Source organism: Asterias amurensis, chromosome 8 (assembly GCF_032118995.1).
Source record: "Asterias amurensis chromosome 8, ASM3211899v1".
Taxonomy (NCBI): domain Eukaryota; kingdom Metazoa; phylum Echinodermata; class Asteroidea; order Forcipulatida; family Asteriidae; genus Asterias; species Asterias amurensis.
The window spans coordinates 12581373-12600221 of NC_092655.1; the positions used below are offsets into that span (position 1 = coordinate 12581373).

General features: G+C 38.1%; 1 protein-coding gene across 1 annotated transcript; it reads left to right on the top strand.

The window, feature by feature from the left end:
- Window positions 1–2326: 2326 nt before the first annotated feature.
- On the top strand, window positions 2327–15042 carry LOC139941011 (high-affinity choline transporter 1-like). The gene is made up of 8 exons (XM_071937423.1): window positions 2327–2645; window positions 6855–6968; window positions 7818–7973; window positions 9219–9367; window positions 11525–11650; window positions 13479–13632; window positions 13774–13991; window positions 14095–15042. The coding sequence occupies exons 1-8, from the start codon at window positions 2480–2482 to the stop codon at window positions 14599–14601; spliced, it is 1590 nt and encodes a 529-aa protein (XP_071793524.1). The 5' UTR covers window positions 2327–2479; the 3' UTR covers window positions 14602–15042.
- Window positions 15043–18849: the final 3807 nt, after the last annotated feature.

The window sequence follows — 18849 nt, forward strand, 5'->3', positions numbered from 1 at the left end:
TTTTCTTCCTGTCAAATCAGTGTTAAAGGAACACGTTGCCTTGGATCGGTCGAGTTGGTCTTTAAAAAGCGTTCGTAACCGTTTGTTATAAAATGCATATGGGTAGAAAGATGTTATAAAAGTAGAATGCAATGATCCACACAAACATGCCTCAAAATTGCACGGTTTTCCTTTTACCTCGTCGACTAACACGGTCGGCCATTTATGGGAGTAAAATTTTTGACTCCCATAAATGGCCGACCGTGTTAGTTCGCACAGTAAAGGGAAAACCACGCAATTTCGAAGCAAACTTGTGTGGATCATTGTATTCTACTTTGAAAAAATCTTTCCAACCATATGCATTTTATAAGAAAGGGTTACAAACGCTTTTTATAGACCAACTCGTCCGATCCAAGGCAACATGTTCCTTTAACCAAACCAAACCAAAGCCCTTTTCGAAAGTGTGGCCTGAGCTCGGGCTTCAGACATTGGCTTCGTAAAGGTGTTCTGAAAACATGTGCTTTGTGCGATGCATTTCGAATAGGCGGACAGAGCCTTAGCCCGATAGCCACTTATAAGTCATGTAGGCCTAGACTACGCCGTGGTTTCGAAAAGGCCGAAAGTCAAAAATAGTCGGACTCGTCCCTTCACATACAATTAGTTTTCCTTAATGTTTCTGTAAGCAGGGGTCATGACAAAAAGGGTGACAGCATTGAAGGTCTATTGATATGACTCTTATTTTATTGGGGTGAAAACATTTGTTCGCATTTTGTGAAAGTAACTGTGATTCTTCATAATTGAACATGGTACTTGGTGTATATTTCTTATGGTTTAAGAAGTGGTGTAATTATAAATGTTATTTTACGCTTAAATGTCTATATAATATAAAACTATAGTATTCGAATATCCATGTTTGATGACGAGAAATGTGTGTAAAATAAATACAAAGATAGATGCCCGAGTTGCTTTGGTTTTTGCTGTTTTTTTTAATACCCAGTTGTCCCTTTATTTGCCCGTGCCAGCGCACTGTCATCGAGAGCAATATATAACAAATTTGAAGTGCAGTTTTACATGGAAAAAAAATCACGGATTAATGAAAAAGGTTTTTTCTTCTTTCATTATTATCTCGCAACTTCGATGACCAAAATGAGCTCAAATTTTCACAGGTTTGTTATTTTATGCATATGTTGAGATACACCTACTGTGAAGACTAGTCTTTGACAACTACCAATAGTGTCCAGTGTCTGAACAAACCGCAATCCTAAAGACAATCCTAAAATTAATCGAGCAGAAATAATCATTCAGGAGTCCACACGGCACAAAAACTGAACTGTTTCGCGTGCTGTGCGCAAACATGGCATGACGCAATGTTTGCGCACAGCACGACGGAGCTGGGACCACTCGATGGCCTGTTTGAAGCAGCCCATACCGGAGTCACATGTCAAAGTAACTAACGTTGCTAAGGAGACCCCCCCCCCCCCCCCCTATCTGTCTGATAGCGTCCTCTTTTAAAACAAATGCCTCCAGCCCATATTAATTTACTGTAGCCCAAAGTTGCACCGGACTAAATAAACTCATGTGTACATGTATAACGCTAACAATGCTAAATGTTCAGAAATTCGTTTAAAATACTAAGAATTCTCACAACTTTTTACTATAAGGAGAAAATTATCCGTTGAATCCTAAACTATTTGCTCAGTTTTACATGGGTTGTCTCAAGGCCAGCCGAGTTCAAATAAAAGGCTAATAACATGTGTGTAAACATCAACTTGTTTATCATCGATCTTTAACAATGGCCCCACACTGCACCCCAACTCAAATAGGACCTCCTATAGGCCTGTACCCTTGTCATCTACCCAACTCATGGGTGAAAAGCTTGATGTAGAAAACAAATTATTTGAGTCAGAAAGGAACTTTTTGTTTGATACGCAAACCCGGGTTGTTGTGAGAAACATTTCAATACAGCCATGTGTGAGCAATTTTTTTTTTTTTTTTTTTTTAAGTAACTCGATTTGTTATAAGAAATGAGCAAATGGACAAGCACAAAACTTTATAAACAACCTCGTGAATTTTTGTCATGTTTGTAGATGTTAAATTTGCATCTGGGATAAAAATGGTTGTTCTCGTTTCGTGATGTACTTATCGAAAGCATTTTGTCACTAGACATTTAAAGGCAAAAGAGAACGTTCCCTTGTCTCCGATTAAACGTTTGCCGATCGAATTAAATAGTTTTGGCCTTTCGGCGTTCCGTACATTGCCACCACAGGTTCGGCTGAGCAAGCACGGGGTCCCAGTGGGTGCACAGATATCACGCAGCCGCAACATTACAATTTTGACTTGTGATTGGTTAGGACGTTGGGGCCAGAGTCCAAAGATTAATCCAAGCAAAACCAACCGAAACATTTGATGCTTTGCAATTTCATGAACTAGTGCCTTCCTCTACAGAGGGGTTTTAAAATCATACACCGCAGTGAGTGTCTTTAGCTGTCAATAAGACAAAATGGCCGTCAACTGGGCAGGCGTGGCGGGAATCATCGTCTTCTACTTGTTGATTCTGGGTGTGGGACTATGGGCCGCCCGTAAAAGCAAGGGATCTACGGATCCAGAGGAGACCATGCTGGCTGGTAGAAACATTGGCGTCTTTGTTGGTATCTTCACAATGACAGGTAGGTTTGAGCGGTTCCTTTTCAAGGCTTCTATCCAGAAGACGATTAGAGCATAGGCCTACTGATTAAAGCGTCGAGTTGAAACATATACGGTTCTTCTCGGAACCACCCCGATTCATTAGAGGTTATCATTACATGGTGTTACCGCAAACCCGACTTAATATATTGGTTTTTTCTCAAGAAAGATTGTTCCAAAGGAATGTATACGTTTGGTACCCACTCTTCAAATTACTGATAATGTTGATAAGAAGCCATCAGCTTTCAATAGTAAAAAGCAATTTGAGAAACGTTTCTTTTCGAAGTATGAATGCGCTTATGTAAAAAGATAACCTGTGCTTCATAGAATTCTTCCTATGTTCTAGGGAATATTCTTCCCCCGTGGACCACCTTTTGACATGAACTTCTCAGATGTTTTTATTTTGTTTATTGTGTACATGTACATTTGTATCATATAAAATAGGCGGTTTCGAAACCCAACGGTATAACATCGCAGTTTATAATGCGACTGCGATGCCAATTCACCACACGATGCCGGTCTGTTCTGGGCAAAAGAAATAATATGACCTACTTTCACTCTGAAAGGTGGGTATGATCAAATCAAAATGAACAATGAAAGAGGATTATGTCCGACAATTCAACCCGATTGTTATGTAGACAATTAAACATTGGTTTTAGTCATTAGGGCTACTACTAACTGGTACGTCTCGATTGTACTGAGTTGGAAAAAGATACAAAGTCTGTTTTGGTTATCGACGGGGCTTGCTAATCGTGTGGTTATAATAATGATATCAGTGTTTAGTTATTGATGGGTTTTATCAAGCACAACCAAGGTCAGATTATCGTTTTTTGTCAAGATTTGTATTTGTTTTTCGTCTTCATTTATTATTATTATTCTTTTGAAAGCATAATGGATAATGCCAACCCCGCAAGGGTGGCGTAAATGTTATTGTAAAATTATAAATATTATATTCTTAAAGGTACTGGACATTAATTGGTAATTACTCAAAATAATTGCTAGCATAAAAACTTACTTGGTAACGAGCAATGGAGAGCTGTTGATAGTATAACACATTGTGAGGAACGGCTTTCTCTGAAGTAACGTAGTTTTTGAGAAAGAAGTAAATTCTCACTAAAATATTTAAATTGAATTTAAGTGTGTTTTTCGTCCATTTTTCTCTCGCAGCTTCGACGACCAATTGAGTTCAAATTGTCACAAATTTTTTTCAAGTGAGAATACTGGTCTTTGACAATATTACCAAAGATGTCCATTGCCTTCAAGGGATTTTACGACATAACAACCTTGAGGTCAATATTATTCTGTGGGTCATGGAAGAATTTTAGTGTCCCTTAAGGACTGTTAGTCATGAGCAGTGACCTTTAAAGGAACGTTACAGAATTGGTAAGAAAACAAAATCGTGAAGATCACAGATTTACATAAAATTTACACAGTCTAATGATGATGATAGTAGAAAACATCCCTTGAAATATTTCTGCCTGAAATGCCATATTTGATGTGAAATAAATAATTTAACTTTGCGTTTGGAGTTTATCGCTCAGTGTCGCTCAGTGAGCGTTTTATTCATTTTTTTTTGCATCAATGTCATGCAAAATGTGTAATCGGGTTTTCACTATTTTCTCGTGACCCGGATGACCGATCGATCTCAAACTTCTACAAGTTTGTCAGTTTATGTATATGGTGGATTACATAAAGTGCCTACACTGCCAGCAACTGTTTTGTTAGCAAAACCGATTTTGTAATGTTCCTTTAAATTGAATTTATGGGTCAAGTTGAGAATTTTTAACGGGGTGCAAGGAGAAATGTCTTTATCGGGAAAATCGTAAGGTACACCACCCCAGGGTAGGTGACCTATTTCATGAGGCGTTATTAAACCGACCAATAGAAATTAGCCTAGATTCAAACTTATTTTGTATAAATATTCATTGAACCTTTAAGTTAACCAATCAGATACGGTCTAGCATCAGTGACAAACAATAAAAAATGAAAAATAAATAAAAGTTCACAGATTTACAAATAATTTACAGGGTTTACAGAAGGTAATGGTGAAAGACTTCTCTTGAAATATTAGTCCATCAAATGCTTTACTTTTTGAGAAAACATTAAAACAGTATCAATTCTCGATAGCGAGAATTACGGATTTATTTTTAAACACATGTCATGACACGGCGAAACGTGCGGAAAAACAAGTGTGGGTTTTCCCGTTATTTTCTCCCGACTCCGATGACCGATTGAGCCTAAATTTTCACAGGTTTGTTATTTTATATATACGTTGTGGGACTTGGACAACACTGTTTACCGAAAGTGTATAATGGCTTTAAGGTTTTATATGAAGGGTTCTAAGAATCAGTTATCCGAACTGGTGATCACAGTGAGTTATGCACAGGAAATTCTTCAGATCAAATCGAAGCAAGTACGTAGTAAGGAGTAAACAATGTTTTAAGTATAGGATTTGGAACTTAAATGTTTTGTTCATCTTTTTCAGACAGGGGTATTTCTAGCTCAAGACACATTTTTGTACCCCTTTTAAGTTTATACAAGTAGTAAGCTTTTCAGCTTGCAAAGTGCTGCATGTTTCTATGCTAAATACTAACCGATACGGAACCTTAAAGTCACCTGGAAATATATTTTTTTTTCCTTTCAAACATAAGAGTATAATTATGCTTACGAACAATAAAACAATTTTTTTAGTGATTGTTTGTCACGATTTATATGTTTAAAAAATATATAAAGTTGTTTGGGGGGCTGACTCCGCCTACCCCTTTTGTGACGTCAATCGAGGCAGACTTTGCCTGCAATGCGTATAGTAAACACACGTGCAAAGTACATGTACGTCCAAGTCGTGAGTTGGTACGTTCCAAAAAGTGTTTTTCTGCATTCAGCAGCAATACACCTGGTCGGCATTGCTGGAAAAAAAAAAATATATATTTTTTTTTGAAACGTACAAACTCACGACTTGGTCCGTACATGTACTTTGCAATTGTGTTTACTCTACGCATTACAGGCAGAGTCTGCCTCGATTGACGTCACGAACAGCGCCCTCTCGGTGGGGGTCTACTCTTAAATTTGTAAATAACATAAGAACTGATTTTTTAAAACTTTAGTTAACTGTTTATTCACATTCCACTCATCAAAACACATATATTGGTGACAAACGCTTTATTTCGAAAAAATACCACTTCCAGGTTACTTTAACAACCAATTTGGCCCAATTTCATTGAGCTGCATGTTTGATAAGCACAAAATGTTATAAAGCTTACCAGGGGGTCGATTTCACAAAGAGTTGGGACTATTCTTAATTTAGGACTAGTCCTTATGAGATATTAAAAACTTACGGGAACATATACAGAATTGGCTTTTGCTAACAAAATAGTTGCTGGTAGTGTAAGCACTTTATGTAATCCACCATATACATAAACTAACCAACCTGTAGAAATTTGAGATCGATCAGCCCTCTGGGTCGCGACAGAAAAGTGAAAAAAAACGATTACAAATTTTGCATTGCATCGATGCCAAAATAAAAATGAATAAAACGCCCACTGAGCGAAGTTAGATTATTCATTTCTCAACAACTATAATGACATTTCAGACAGAATTTCAAGGGATGTTTTCAACTATCATCATCATTAGACCGTGTAAGTTTTATGTAGCTGTGATATTCATTATTTCTTACCAATTCTGTAACTTTGCTTTAAAGCTAGTCCTAAGTTTGGACGAGTAACTTGTCCTAACTCGAGATAGGATTAGTCTTAACTCTTTGTGAAATCGACCCCAGCCTATTACTACAATGTCACATACAGTACATGTACAATTTATGACCCTAATCATTTTAAGTGATATTTTATATTTCAGAACACCTGTATTTCCAAGTACGATAGAGCATTAATTCCAAGCAGTTTCAAGACAAAATGTTCGTTTTCGATCACACTGAGATAGAACCAGTAACGTCACTTTCTTTGTACATAAACATTTATCTATAAACATTCTCTTAACATTTTAATTTTTAAATGTCTAAAATTGAGCTCTGATTTGCCTTTGCAGTCGATCATTCATTGTGTGTCATAGGTTCATTGTCTGCAAACCTTTAGGATATTTCGGTGCAAAGTTTGATCAGCGGCAGAGGAATCCAAGCATCTTATCTTATTTGGGGTTTATCCTACTAGCAGTAAAACCATTTTGCTTCTTTTATTCAGCTACTTGGGTTGGAGGAGGTTTTATCAACGGAACAGCGGATAGCGTATTTTCACCCGGTTCTGGTTTGATATGGACCCAAGCGCCATGGGGATACGCCGTGAGTCTTATACTAGGTAGGGTATACATAATATATAATAAAGCCACACTTTCCAAAACTCAGCTGTTGTTTTTGTACAATACAAGTTGAATACCTAGCCTTAGTTTTGTTTAATTTATATATCATCTGAAAGTTTGCTTCGTCAAAGATTAAATCTGCAATAGTATCGACTGGGGCCACGACGACCCTTGAAACGGCTGCTTAAAGACAGTGGACACAATTGGTAATTGTTAAAGACTAGTCTTCACACTTGGTGTATCTCAGCATATGCATAAGATAACAAACCTGTAAAAACTTGAGCTCAATCGGTCGTCGAAGTTGCGAGATAATAATGAAATAAAAAAACACCCTTGTCATACGAAATTGTGTGCGTTCAGATGCTTGATTTCGAAATCTCAAGTTCTAAACTTGAGGTCTCGAAATCAAATTCGGGGAAAATTACCTCTTTCTCGAAAACTATGTCACTTCAGAGGGAGCCGTTTCTCACAATGTTTTATACCATCAACCTCTCTCCATTACTCGTCACCAATTAAGGTTTTATGATGATAATTATTTTGAGTAATTACCAATAGTGTCCACTGCCTTGAAGAACTAGTCGTCACTCTTTTTATTCCCCAATTATATGACGTTGCAGGGTCGTGACCGTGGGATAGGACCTCGCTTTCGGCTAGGGCCTTTATCGAACGGCCACGACCCTGCCGGTTTTAAATGGCCGTGAACGAGTCATTGCTCTTTTATTCCCTCATAACAAAATACATTTGGCCGTTGCCAACTTTTGAAACATGCTCACTTTTGAACTGAATTGTTTTCCCATTCACTGTTTAAAATACTTCATATTAACAATTGTGTACCTTACCCTATACAGGTGGGTTGTTGTTTGCCAAATCCATGCGGGAACAAGGCTACTTCACCATGCTAGACCCGTTCCAGCTGAAGTATGGGTCCCGGATGGGAGGCCTTCTGTTCCTTCCTGCCCTCACTGGAGAGCTCTTCTGGTCAGCGGCCATTTTGAATGCCCTAGGTAGGATCAATCCAACAATCTGCTCGTAAAAAGTAGTTTTAGTAACTTGTTGGGAACTTGGTGTGTTATGTTTTTACTCGATTCACCTCAGCCATTTTTAGTACAGATCTGAGCCCAATTTCATGGCTCTGCTTACCGCCGAATTATGCACTTACGAGCGCGATTCCCCGCTTTACGTGCAAGCGCCGAATTTCTGCGCTAGCCTTGTAAGCGTAGAATGCCTCGCGACGTGAAGTACGCAAGCACAGAAGCCCAAATTCGCCGCTAACCCGTGAAATACATTTCCGTAAGCACAGAATTCCCTGCTTCCGTAAGCGCCGATTCTGTGCTTACGGCAAGCAGAGCCATGAAATTGGGCCCCGTTTGTGGATTCAGCCACATAACAAATCTTTGATGAATTTACAATCCGTAAAATATTTCTCGTGAAAGAGCCTGATGCCACGGGTTGATGTAACCTTAACTTTCATGTTTATACCGCTCCTTTAAGACATTAGACACTATTGGTAAGTGTCAAAGACCAGTCTTCTCACTTGGTTTATCTCAACACTGCATGCATAAAATAACAAACCTGCGAAGTTGCAAGATAATAATGGAAGAAAAAACACTCTTGTCACACGAAGTTGTGTGCTTTCTGATGCATGAAATTCGTGGAAAATTTATTCTTTCTCGAAAGCTACGTTACTTCAGAGGGAGCCGTTTCTCACAATGTTTTATACTTTCAATAGCTCCGATCCCCACTGCTTGTTTAATACCAAGTAATTTTTTTTTTTTTGCTAACAATCATTTTAAAAGTAATTGCCAATATTGTGCAAATTGCCTTTAAAGTCACCTGGAAATAGAATTTGTTTTCTTTCAAACATAAGAGTATATGCTTACTAAAGTTTTTTAGTAATTGTTTGTCACGATTTATATATTTCAAAAAATGTGTTTTTCTGCATTCAGCAGCAATACACCTGGTCGGCATTGCCGAAAAAAAAAAATCGATTTACGTCACGAACAGCGCCCTCTCGGGTCGGGGTCTACTCTTAACTTTGTAAATACCATAAGAACTGATTTTTTAAAACCTTAGTTAACTGTTTATTCACATTCAACTCATCAAAACACATTTACAGTGACAAAAGCTTTATTTTGAAAAAATACCACTTTAAGTGACGTCACATTACGTCATCGCATGCACCTTCCTTCGCTGAAGGGTTTGTCATGTGAACAGTGTTTTTAATCAATTTACTTATTTCTACTTTTTAGGATCAACAGTTAGCGTGGTGCTCGATCTTGACAGGACATTATCAGTTATTGTTTCAGCCTGTATTGCTGTGGTGTATACTTTCTTTGGTGGTCTTTACTCTGTAGCATACACCGATGTGGTGCAGCTATTTTGCATATTTGTTGGCCTGGTAAGTAAGTTGTGTTTGTTTTCTCTTTGAGACTTAATTATTCAAAAATTTAATTTTAGACGACTTTGTACAACAAACAACATTAGATGGTGTACCAAACAAATGCAAACAGGCATGCATGACGGCGATCGAAAGTTAAGCTGACCAGTCAAAACACAGTTTATGGAAAGCATCGAACGGTCTAACTCCATGGTTTATCCAATGAAATCATTGTGTCAAATGGAATCATAGGGTGCGTTCGGTAAGCTTCTCTAGATCGACGTGCTCACTCGGGTGAGCCCTTGACAAGAGCTATTAACACGAACGATCACACTCGGGCCCTCTCGTGGTGACGGCATGCACCTAAGGTCACCCCAAGTGACCCACTCCACACTCTTCTAGATTATGGTGCCGCACACCCGTCTTTAACCTCGCGAAAAAGACAGGGGACTATAATAAGGAGTTCAATTACCTCTAGGGTCACTGTTGAGGTTTAAAGGCAGTGGACACTATTATACACATACTGACTGGCAACGAAGTAACTAGTATACGTCTAATCCCACGACGAGGGACTTTGAGTGACCAGAAGAGCGACCTAATTCCCGAGGCCGAAGGCCGAGGGAAATAGGCCCCTCTTCTGGTCACTCGCAGGCCCGAGGGGGAATAGACGTATACTACTTACCGAATTATGACAGTCAGTATGTGTTTTGTAACACAGCTCGGTCTTCAAATGTCAAATAAGAACAGAAAAGGAATTTTGTAGTTTGTTCATGGTTCAAGTCAAGAGAGGGCACTGTTACCGCGGGCACTGTTTGCAAAGACTAGTGCCCGCTCTGGTACTATTCCCGCAAAACACGCGCGCGCGATCACTAACCTATATTAGTTCATCCCACGTGACCGTGTTTCAGCCAAACAGAATACGGGAAAAGCAAAAGGTGTGTTATAATGGTAACTACTCAAAATAATTATTAGCATAAAATCTCTCTTGGTAACGATTAAGGAGGAGAGATCGTAGAAAAACACATTGTGAGAAACGGCTCCCTCTGAAGTAATGTAGCTTTTGAGAAAGAAGTAATTTTCCACGAATTTGATTTCGACACCTCAGATTTATAATTTGAGGTCTCGAAATCAAGCATCTGCTAGCACACAACTTCGTGTGACTAGGGTGTTTTTTCTTTTATTGTTATCTCGCAACTTCGACGACCGATTGAGCTCAAATTTCCACAGGTTTGTAATTTTATGCGTATGTTGAGATATACACCAACTGTGACGACTGGTCAATTAAAAATAGTGTCCAGTGTATTTAATACTGTCTGGTGTACGTACACTGGTCCCCTGTATTCATCCGAAAGAAAGGTATGGGCACTGGTTGTGATTTCATTGTATAAATAAAATTGCGTTCGGTAGCTTCCCTTGGTCGTCCCCAAAGGCTCATCCGGGTGGTGTATTTTTTTTCCAGGACGAACGTGGGCGAACAAATTATCCCACGTTCGTCCTGTAAAAGTCGCCTGTTTTCTTCCTGGGAAAAAAAATACGCATCCTTCTCGTGGTGCCGTCAGTGCACCTGAAGCTCGGGCCAGCCCCAAGTGACCCGATACACAAGCGGGGTAATTATCTGCCCACGTTCGTCCTGGGGGAAAAAAATACGCCACCCGGATGAGGACACTGGGGTCGACCCAGGGAAGCTAATCGAACGCACCCAATAACTCCATTGGATAAATGTGCAGTGACGTCAACTTTGTATCTCTGTGTTTGGATTGGTTCGAGGTTATGTTTTTTTCAGCTGCACTTTCGGTCGTCTGCATGCAGGGTGCTAAATAGGGAGATTAAGCTGCACGTTTGTTCTTGCTCATGTATGACGTCTGCACGTTAAAAAAAAATCTGACGGTCACGTTCACGTTTTGCTCGCGTAACGTGAAGCTAAACCTCCCTAATGTGTGTACATTATGCACGTGCATCATCATACATGTGCATAATCTTTTGTACATCTCCATGTCAAATTAACAAGAGGTCAAATTGTGCTTTTTGAAAAAGATTGACATAGGCTCAAGGCTGGTATCTGCTTGGTATTCACAAGCTTCGAAGGGTGACGTCAGATGTTCAGGCTATACATCTATTAGGGCAATGGTTCAAGCTTGTTGCGACTTTTATCTAAACATTTTTTTGATTTCTCTTCAGTGGATAACCGTGCCATTTGCAATGACCAATGAGGCAGTGGAACCAATAATGAACACAACTGACCGTTGGGTGGGAACCTTGGAACCGAAGTTAGCCGGGGATTGGGTCGACCACGGTCTCCTTCTGGTAAGTTTCAATACCAGGTGATCACCCTGGTTTTTATAGTTCTGGTAGGACGCCCCACGGTCTCCGTTTATACGAAACGGCCTTCCTGGATTAGGTTTGGAAACAAAGTGCAATATGGAACTTTAGGACGCTAGGTGGCAGCAGACTTACCAGGTAAATTTCCATTGTTTATGTAGTTCTGAGCAAGCGCACATCACCAAGAACAATGGACTTTACCCAGTAAGTCTGCTGCCACCAAGCGTCTCAAAAGTCTCCCATTCCTTTGTGTGGTTTGATCCTCATTGCTCAGTGCGTTTGATTACTTTCCCTGCGGTGCTCACTCGGGTGAGCCCATGACAAGAGCTAATCGAACGATAACACTCGCCCTCTCGTGGTGAGGTCATGCACCTCGGGTCATGCTAAACGAACGCACCCAAATGTTTGCCTACAGTATGCCCACTATGTAATGCTCAGATAATGATGATGTTAACATTGTTTTTTTTCGTTAACTCTATTTCTCTCGTAAAATTGCATTGATGAGGGGGAAGTTTGGAGACCTTCAACATCTATCGAGATTTGTTTGTCTCAAGCATTTTCGTCATTCAAAAACGATCCTCCCTTTCACACTAATAACACAGACTACCACAAAGTACCAAACCTTCCGGGATAGCATGGTTATGTGGGTTTCTTCTTTGTGTACAGCTGGCACTGGTACCACAGACTGCAACAAAGTGCCATACCCTCCAGGCTAGCATTGGGTGTATGGGTTTCTTATGCTTGTACAGCTGACACTGGCAGCCCAGCCTCACTACATGGCATTTTATTGCGATTCCTGGCGGGAAAAAAAATGCCCGGAGGATTCTGCGGGATTTTGTGGGATCCCGGCAGGTTTTTGATGGGATTCTTCTAGGATTCTAGCCGAGTCTCGTCGAGATTTTGATGGAATCCCGGTAAACCCTGTGCTTTCAATTAATACAAAATGAAAAACAGTTTCTAAGTAGGTCAACAAATCCCCACCCCACCCAAAGAAAATAATAATAAAAAATTCCCACCGGGAATCCCGAATCCCACTGGGATTCCAGTTATTAATCTCCGGTTCTTCTGATTGTCCCTAACCTGGATCCCGGTAAGACACTGGGATATTTATGGGATTTCCGTCAGAATCCCAGCGGAATCCCAGCGGAATCCCGGCAGAATCCCGTCAGAATCCCAGCGGAATCCCGGCAGAATCCCAGCATAATCCCGGCGGATTCCCGGCAGAATCCCGGCAGAACCCCGGCAGAATCCCGTCAGAATCCCGTCAGAATCCCAGCGGAGCCTGGCAGAATCCCAGGCGGAATCCCGTCAGAATCCAGTCGGAATCCCGGCAGAATCCCGGCAGAATCCCGGCGGAATCCCGGCACAATCGAGCGGAATCCCGACAGAATCCCAGGCGGAATCCCGTCGGAATCCCGGCAGAATCCCGGCAGAATCCCGGCGGAATCCCGGAACAATCGAGCGGAATCCCGGCAGAATTCCAGGCGGAATCCCGTCATAATCCAGTCGGAATCCCGGCAGAATCCAGTCGGAATCCAGGCAGAATCCTGGCGGAATCCCGGCAGAATCCCGGCGGAATCCCGGCAGAATCCCGGCGGAATCCCGGCAGAATCCCGGCGGAATCCCGGCAGAATCCCGGCGGAATCCCACAGGAAGCCCGGCTTCATTTGTTATGGGAATACAAGCCGTACCTTCCAGGCTAGCATGCGTGCATATAATTGTTCGGTTTGTAACGGAGGTGTACTTCCACGTTTAAAAATATGGTTCCCATGACGCCAGGTTAAAACTAGCTTCCTTTCAATCCTTGCTGCAGATTTTTGGAGGTATTCCATGGCAGGCGTATTTCCAACGGGTGCTGTCTTCTAAGACCGCTAAAGGGGCTCAAATCCTGTCCTTCACGGCAGGTGTTGGTTGCATCATCATGTCCATTCCTTCTGTTCTGATCGGTGCTGTTGGTGCAAGTACAGGTAAGATTGCTGACCGTTAATTCAAGTCATTGACATCTAAACATGAAAACAAAGGAATCATTCGAATTTTAAAGTGTTAACTTTTAAAAGTGTGTCTACATTTTTTGGAAGAGTAAGATCTTTTATTATTCTTTCTTTCAGATTGGAATGCAACAGGGTTGAATATGGAGACTATGAACCCGTACGATCAAAGCAGTCTGGTACTGCCATTGGTCATGCAGTTCTTGACTCCACCAGTCGTTTCTTTTATCGGACTGGGAGCCGTGGCAGCTGCTGTTATGTCATCGGCAGATTCTTCTCTTCTCTCGGCCAGTTCTATGTTCTCCCGTAACGTCTACAAACTGATCTTTAGACCAAAGGTAAACAACCTCAATTGTCTCTCCTATCTGACCCACTAAATGAGACAAACACAGAAGTTGGTAACGATAACATTCCAGCATATGTCTTTTTTTCAACCAACAGGCGAGTGAGAATGAGTTGGTCTGGGTAATGCGGGGAGGCATAGTTGTCTTTGGGGCTATAGCAACGACACTGGGCCTTCTTATCACCTCTATTTACGACCTCTTCGTTCTGTGCTCGGATTTTGTCTACGTGGTCCTCTTTCCTCAGCTCTTCTGCGTTGTGTATTTCGCCAAAAGCAACACATACGGCTCTCTACTGGGCTACATCATTGGGCTGTTTCTACGGCTGGGTGGTGGGGACACAACCCTCATGATCCCGCCGCTTATTAAGTACCCCTTCTTCGATGAAACTTACGGGCAGTTGTTCCCTTTTAGGACCTTGGCCATGCTTGTGTCCTTTGTGACCATTCTCATTGTGTCTTACTCCCTAGACTATTTATTCAGGAACAATAAAATACCCATGAAATGTGACTTCTTCAAATGCTTTACCGATGTTGAAGAGGAAAAACTAGCACATCAAGATGAAAAGGAGAGTCTTCACATGGAAAAAGTTTGCAAAGATTTGTAAGCACATTTTTACAGCATATAAAGTGGCTCAGCGTCAGCCACACTCAACGAGATAATTGTACGGGGACTTAAAAATGGATGATCGCTCTAAATTTTAGCCAATACAGGGTGAGTCAAAAAGCAGATAGGAGGTGAACCAAATATTTTCATGGGCACTTCTTGCCAAAAATGAAACCGTAGTTTGCGATTGTAATTTTTTTAAACATGATCTTAAATTAAGCCAATTTGCGGCGCGCTTATTTAAAATGTGTTTATACTAAAAAATCACTGTATTTTGTTTGCGCACAAGTCTATTGTATAACGTGTTTTTTAACTGGAGATTTCAAACTTTGAGGTCCTTAAATGGTCGGCCATCAATCGGGCATGTCTGGTGATAGAACTTGAAGGGTTTTTACTTACAAATTGAACAAGTTATTAATTAAAACACCGATAGGAAACTAAAGAGGCTCTGAGGTGGATAGTATTATAATAACAGTTTACTATACCTCATACATATTCATGAACGAGAGTCGAGTTCTCATTGGTCCATTCATCATCACGTGCCAGGTAATAACCAAGCGCCCCTCGGAAAAGCACTCGTACGATAACAAAACAGGTCTCGAAGATTTATTCGTGGCGGTAGGGGGGGCGGGGACTCACGCCCGCAACGACAGCATGCTACGTCATCCCGGAGAGCTTGGCACGCCAGAGATCTGAGACCGTGATTACTGCGTGCCGCCGGAGCGCTGAGGCCGCCACACCGGGGAGCTATTAAACTTGTCATGCGCTTTATGATCGTGGTGCTGTTGTACACACGCACGAACACCGCTCTAGCGACATCCATCGCATGAACAAACGTTTCATGTGTCATTTTATTTCACAGTCGTAATTTTCCCTTGCTCCAATTAACTGAATTATGTATGAAGTATAGTAAAACAAATATAACATGGTTTATTTCGGGTGACTAGTCGATATGAGCTCCCCTCGGTGTTGGAAGTTGACAAACTAGTTCCCTCGGCTTCTATTTCGCCTCGGAAACTAGTTTGTCAACTTCTAATACCTTGTAGAGCTAATATACAAATATAACAGGGTTTGAGAATGACTAGTCGATATTAGCTCCCCGAGGTATTGTAAGTTGCCGAACTAGTTTGTCAACTTCCAATACCTAGGGGAGCTAATACCGTTGTAAATAGGAGCAAGAGGAAATGACGACTGAAATAAAATGCATTCTGGGTAATTTGTTCATGAACTTCTTTAAATTTTTATTTCTGCACTTTATGAGCACAAAAACTGACTTTGATGAACTCAAAAACTGACTGAATCTGTGATTTATTTTTAATAAACACAAGGAAGGATACATAATGGATCTAGCTCAATCCATTATTGTTCTCGTATTAATGTTTCAGCCGTATAAAATGTTCCATGATCGTAAAAGCGTATGGCAAGTAGATAGCGCCCGGGGATGACGTCGCACAACAATAATGCGCATGACAAGTAGCATAGTTCCCGGGGAGATATTACTTGTCATGCGCATTCACCACGTGCGTGAATACTCACGTGCGCACTTAAGTTAACACCTGGCACTTGATGGTGAATGGACCAATGAGAACTCGACTCTCGGTCATGTATGAGGTATAGTAAAAAAAAAAATATTGACGGCTTTAACTCGTGCTAAGGGTTAAAACTACGACTCCCGCGGTGATCCCCGGACCGTTCCATTTTTAATTTTTGTTTAATTCTAGATTTATTACGTGTAAAGGTAAACAAAACAAAATTAATTAAAAAGAAAAAACAATTATGAAAGCATCTTTGCCTTAAATGTTTAATTTTCCCCGTGTCTTTGTTATTTTCTCCGGGACCCACCCATCAAACATTATCTGTATTGGCCCGATACTGGCGAGTAACGTATTACTTGAGGGTTGGCTCATTCACATTTGCACATTGGAAACTAATCGGCCCAATACAGTTGCCATAACTTGCCCAGAACATGCCCAATACAGTCTACCCGCAGAACACTCGATTTAATAAGGGTCCTTTGTGATTTATCTGCGCGAGTAGGCGTGATTTATGCGTGACCTCGGTTTGAGTACTAATTAGTCAAAAGGGCTTCTGAAATTCAGTCTTATTCGGCCTTATTTGAAAAGTATTGACAGAAATAATGTAGAAGTACACTGAAATGAAGAGCATATCTGTCGTTATGTATAAAAACAATCAGTGCAACTTAAATTTTAAAAAGAGAAATTTGTACGTAAAAAATGGCTTCCAAAAAAGAGAAAACGAGTCACAAAAACACGGAAAATTTTCATGTTATGAATGTCGGCAACAGTCCAATTAGTATGTATGGATAGATTATTTCATATTCTACCTGGAAATGTTAAAAGCGAGACCGGATCGTTCCTAGTCCAGTCAGGAAACAGTGATTTCCACCGTTAATCCAAATCTCACATTACGAAAAAGTCAACTATTAGACAGAATGGTTTTCTTGCACGGGTGATTGGCTGACGATGACATCATCGACTGATATGGCAGCATGCTGTTTTTCGTTGGCATGGTACATTGACCACCAAGCCTAAGTTAGTCAACAACAAAAGCGCCCGTCTATACCACGGGCTGAATGAGTTGATTCCTCATTTGGGTGTTTGTTCTCTCATCATTTTCTAGCAACTTCGATGACCAATTAGCTCAAATTTTCACAAGCTTGTTATTTTATGCTTTATTATTATTATTATTATATTATTATTATTATTATTATTATTACTATTACTATTACTATTACTATTACTATTACTATTATTATTACTATTACTATTACTATTACTATTACTATTACTATTACTATTACTATTACTATTACTATTACTATTACTATTACTATTACTATTACTATTACTATTACTATTACTATTACTATTACTATTACTATTACTATTACTATTACTATTACTATTACTATTACTATTACTATTACTATTACTATTACTATTACTATTACTATTACTATTACTATTACTATTACTATTACTATTACTATTACTATTACTATTACTATTACTATTACTATTACTATTACTATTACTATTACTATTACTATTACTATTACTATTACTATTACTATTACTATTACTATTACTATTACTATTACTATTACTATTACTATTACTATTACTATTACTATTACTATTACTATTACTATTACTATTACTATTACTATTACTATTACTATTACTATTACTATTACTATTACTATTACTATTACTATTACTATTACTATTACTATTACTATTACTATTACTATTACTATTACTATTACTATTACTATTACTATTACTATTACTATTACTATTACTATTACTATTACTATTACTATTACTATTACTATTACTATTACTATTACTATTACTATTACTATTACTATTACTATTACTATTACTATTACTATTACTATTACTATTACTATTACTATTACTATTACTATTACTATTACTATTACTATTACTATTATTATTTATTATTATTACTATTTATTACTATTACTATTACTATTACTATTACTATTAATTATTATTATTACTATTATTATTATTATTATTATTATTATTATTATTATTATTATTATTATTATTATTATTATTATTATTATTATTATTATTATTATTATTATTATTATTATTATTATTATTATTATTATTATTATTATTATTATTATTATTATTATTATTATTATTATTATTATTATTATTATTATTATTATTATTATTATTATTATTATTATTATTATTATTATTATTATTATTATTATTATTATTATTATTATTATTATTATTATTATTATTATTATTATTATTATTATTATTATTATTATTATTATTATTATTATTATTATTATTATTATTATTATTATTATTATTATTATTATTATTATTATTATTATTATTATTATTATTATTATTATTATTATTATTATTATTATTATTATTATTATTATTATTATTATTATTATTATTATTATTATTATTATTATTATTATTATTATTATTATTATTATTATTATTATTATTATTATTATTATTATTATTATTATTATTATTATTATTATTATTATTATTATTATTATTATTATTATTATTATTATTATTATTATTATTATTATTATTATTATTATTATTATTATTATTATTATTATTATTATTATTATTATTATTATTATTATTATTATTATTATTATTATTATTATTATTATTATTATTATTATTATTATTATTATTATTAT

Coding starts and splice junctions, on each gene's coding strand:
- LOC139941011 (XM_071937423.1), top strand. CDS start 2,480: ATGGCCGTCAACTGGGCAGGCGTGGCGGGAATCATCGTCTTCTACTTG. Junction 7,974..9,218: donor GGCCATTTTGAATGCCCTAG/GTAGGATCAATC, acceptor TCTACTTTTTAG/GATCAACAGTTAGCGTGGTG. Junction 11,651..13,478: donor TCGACCACGGTCTCCTTCTG/GTAAGTTTCAAT, acceptor TCCTTGCTGCAG/ATTTTTGGAGGTATTCCATG.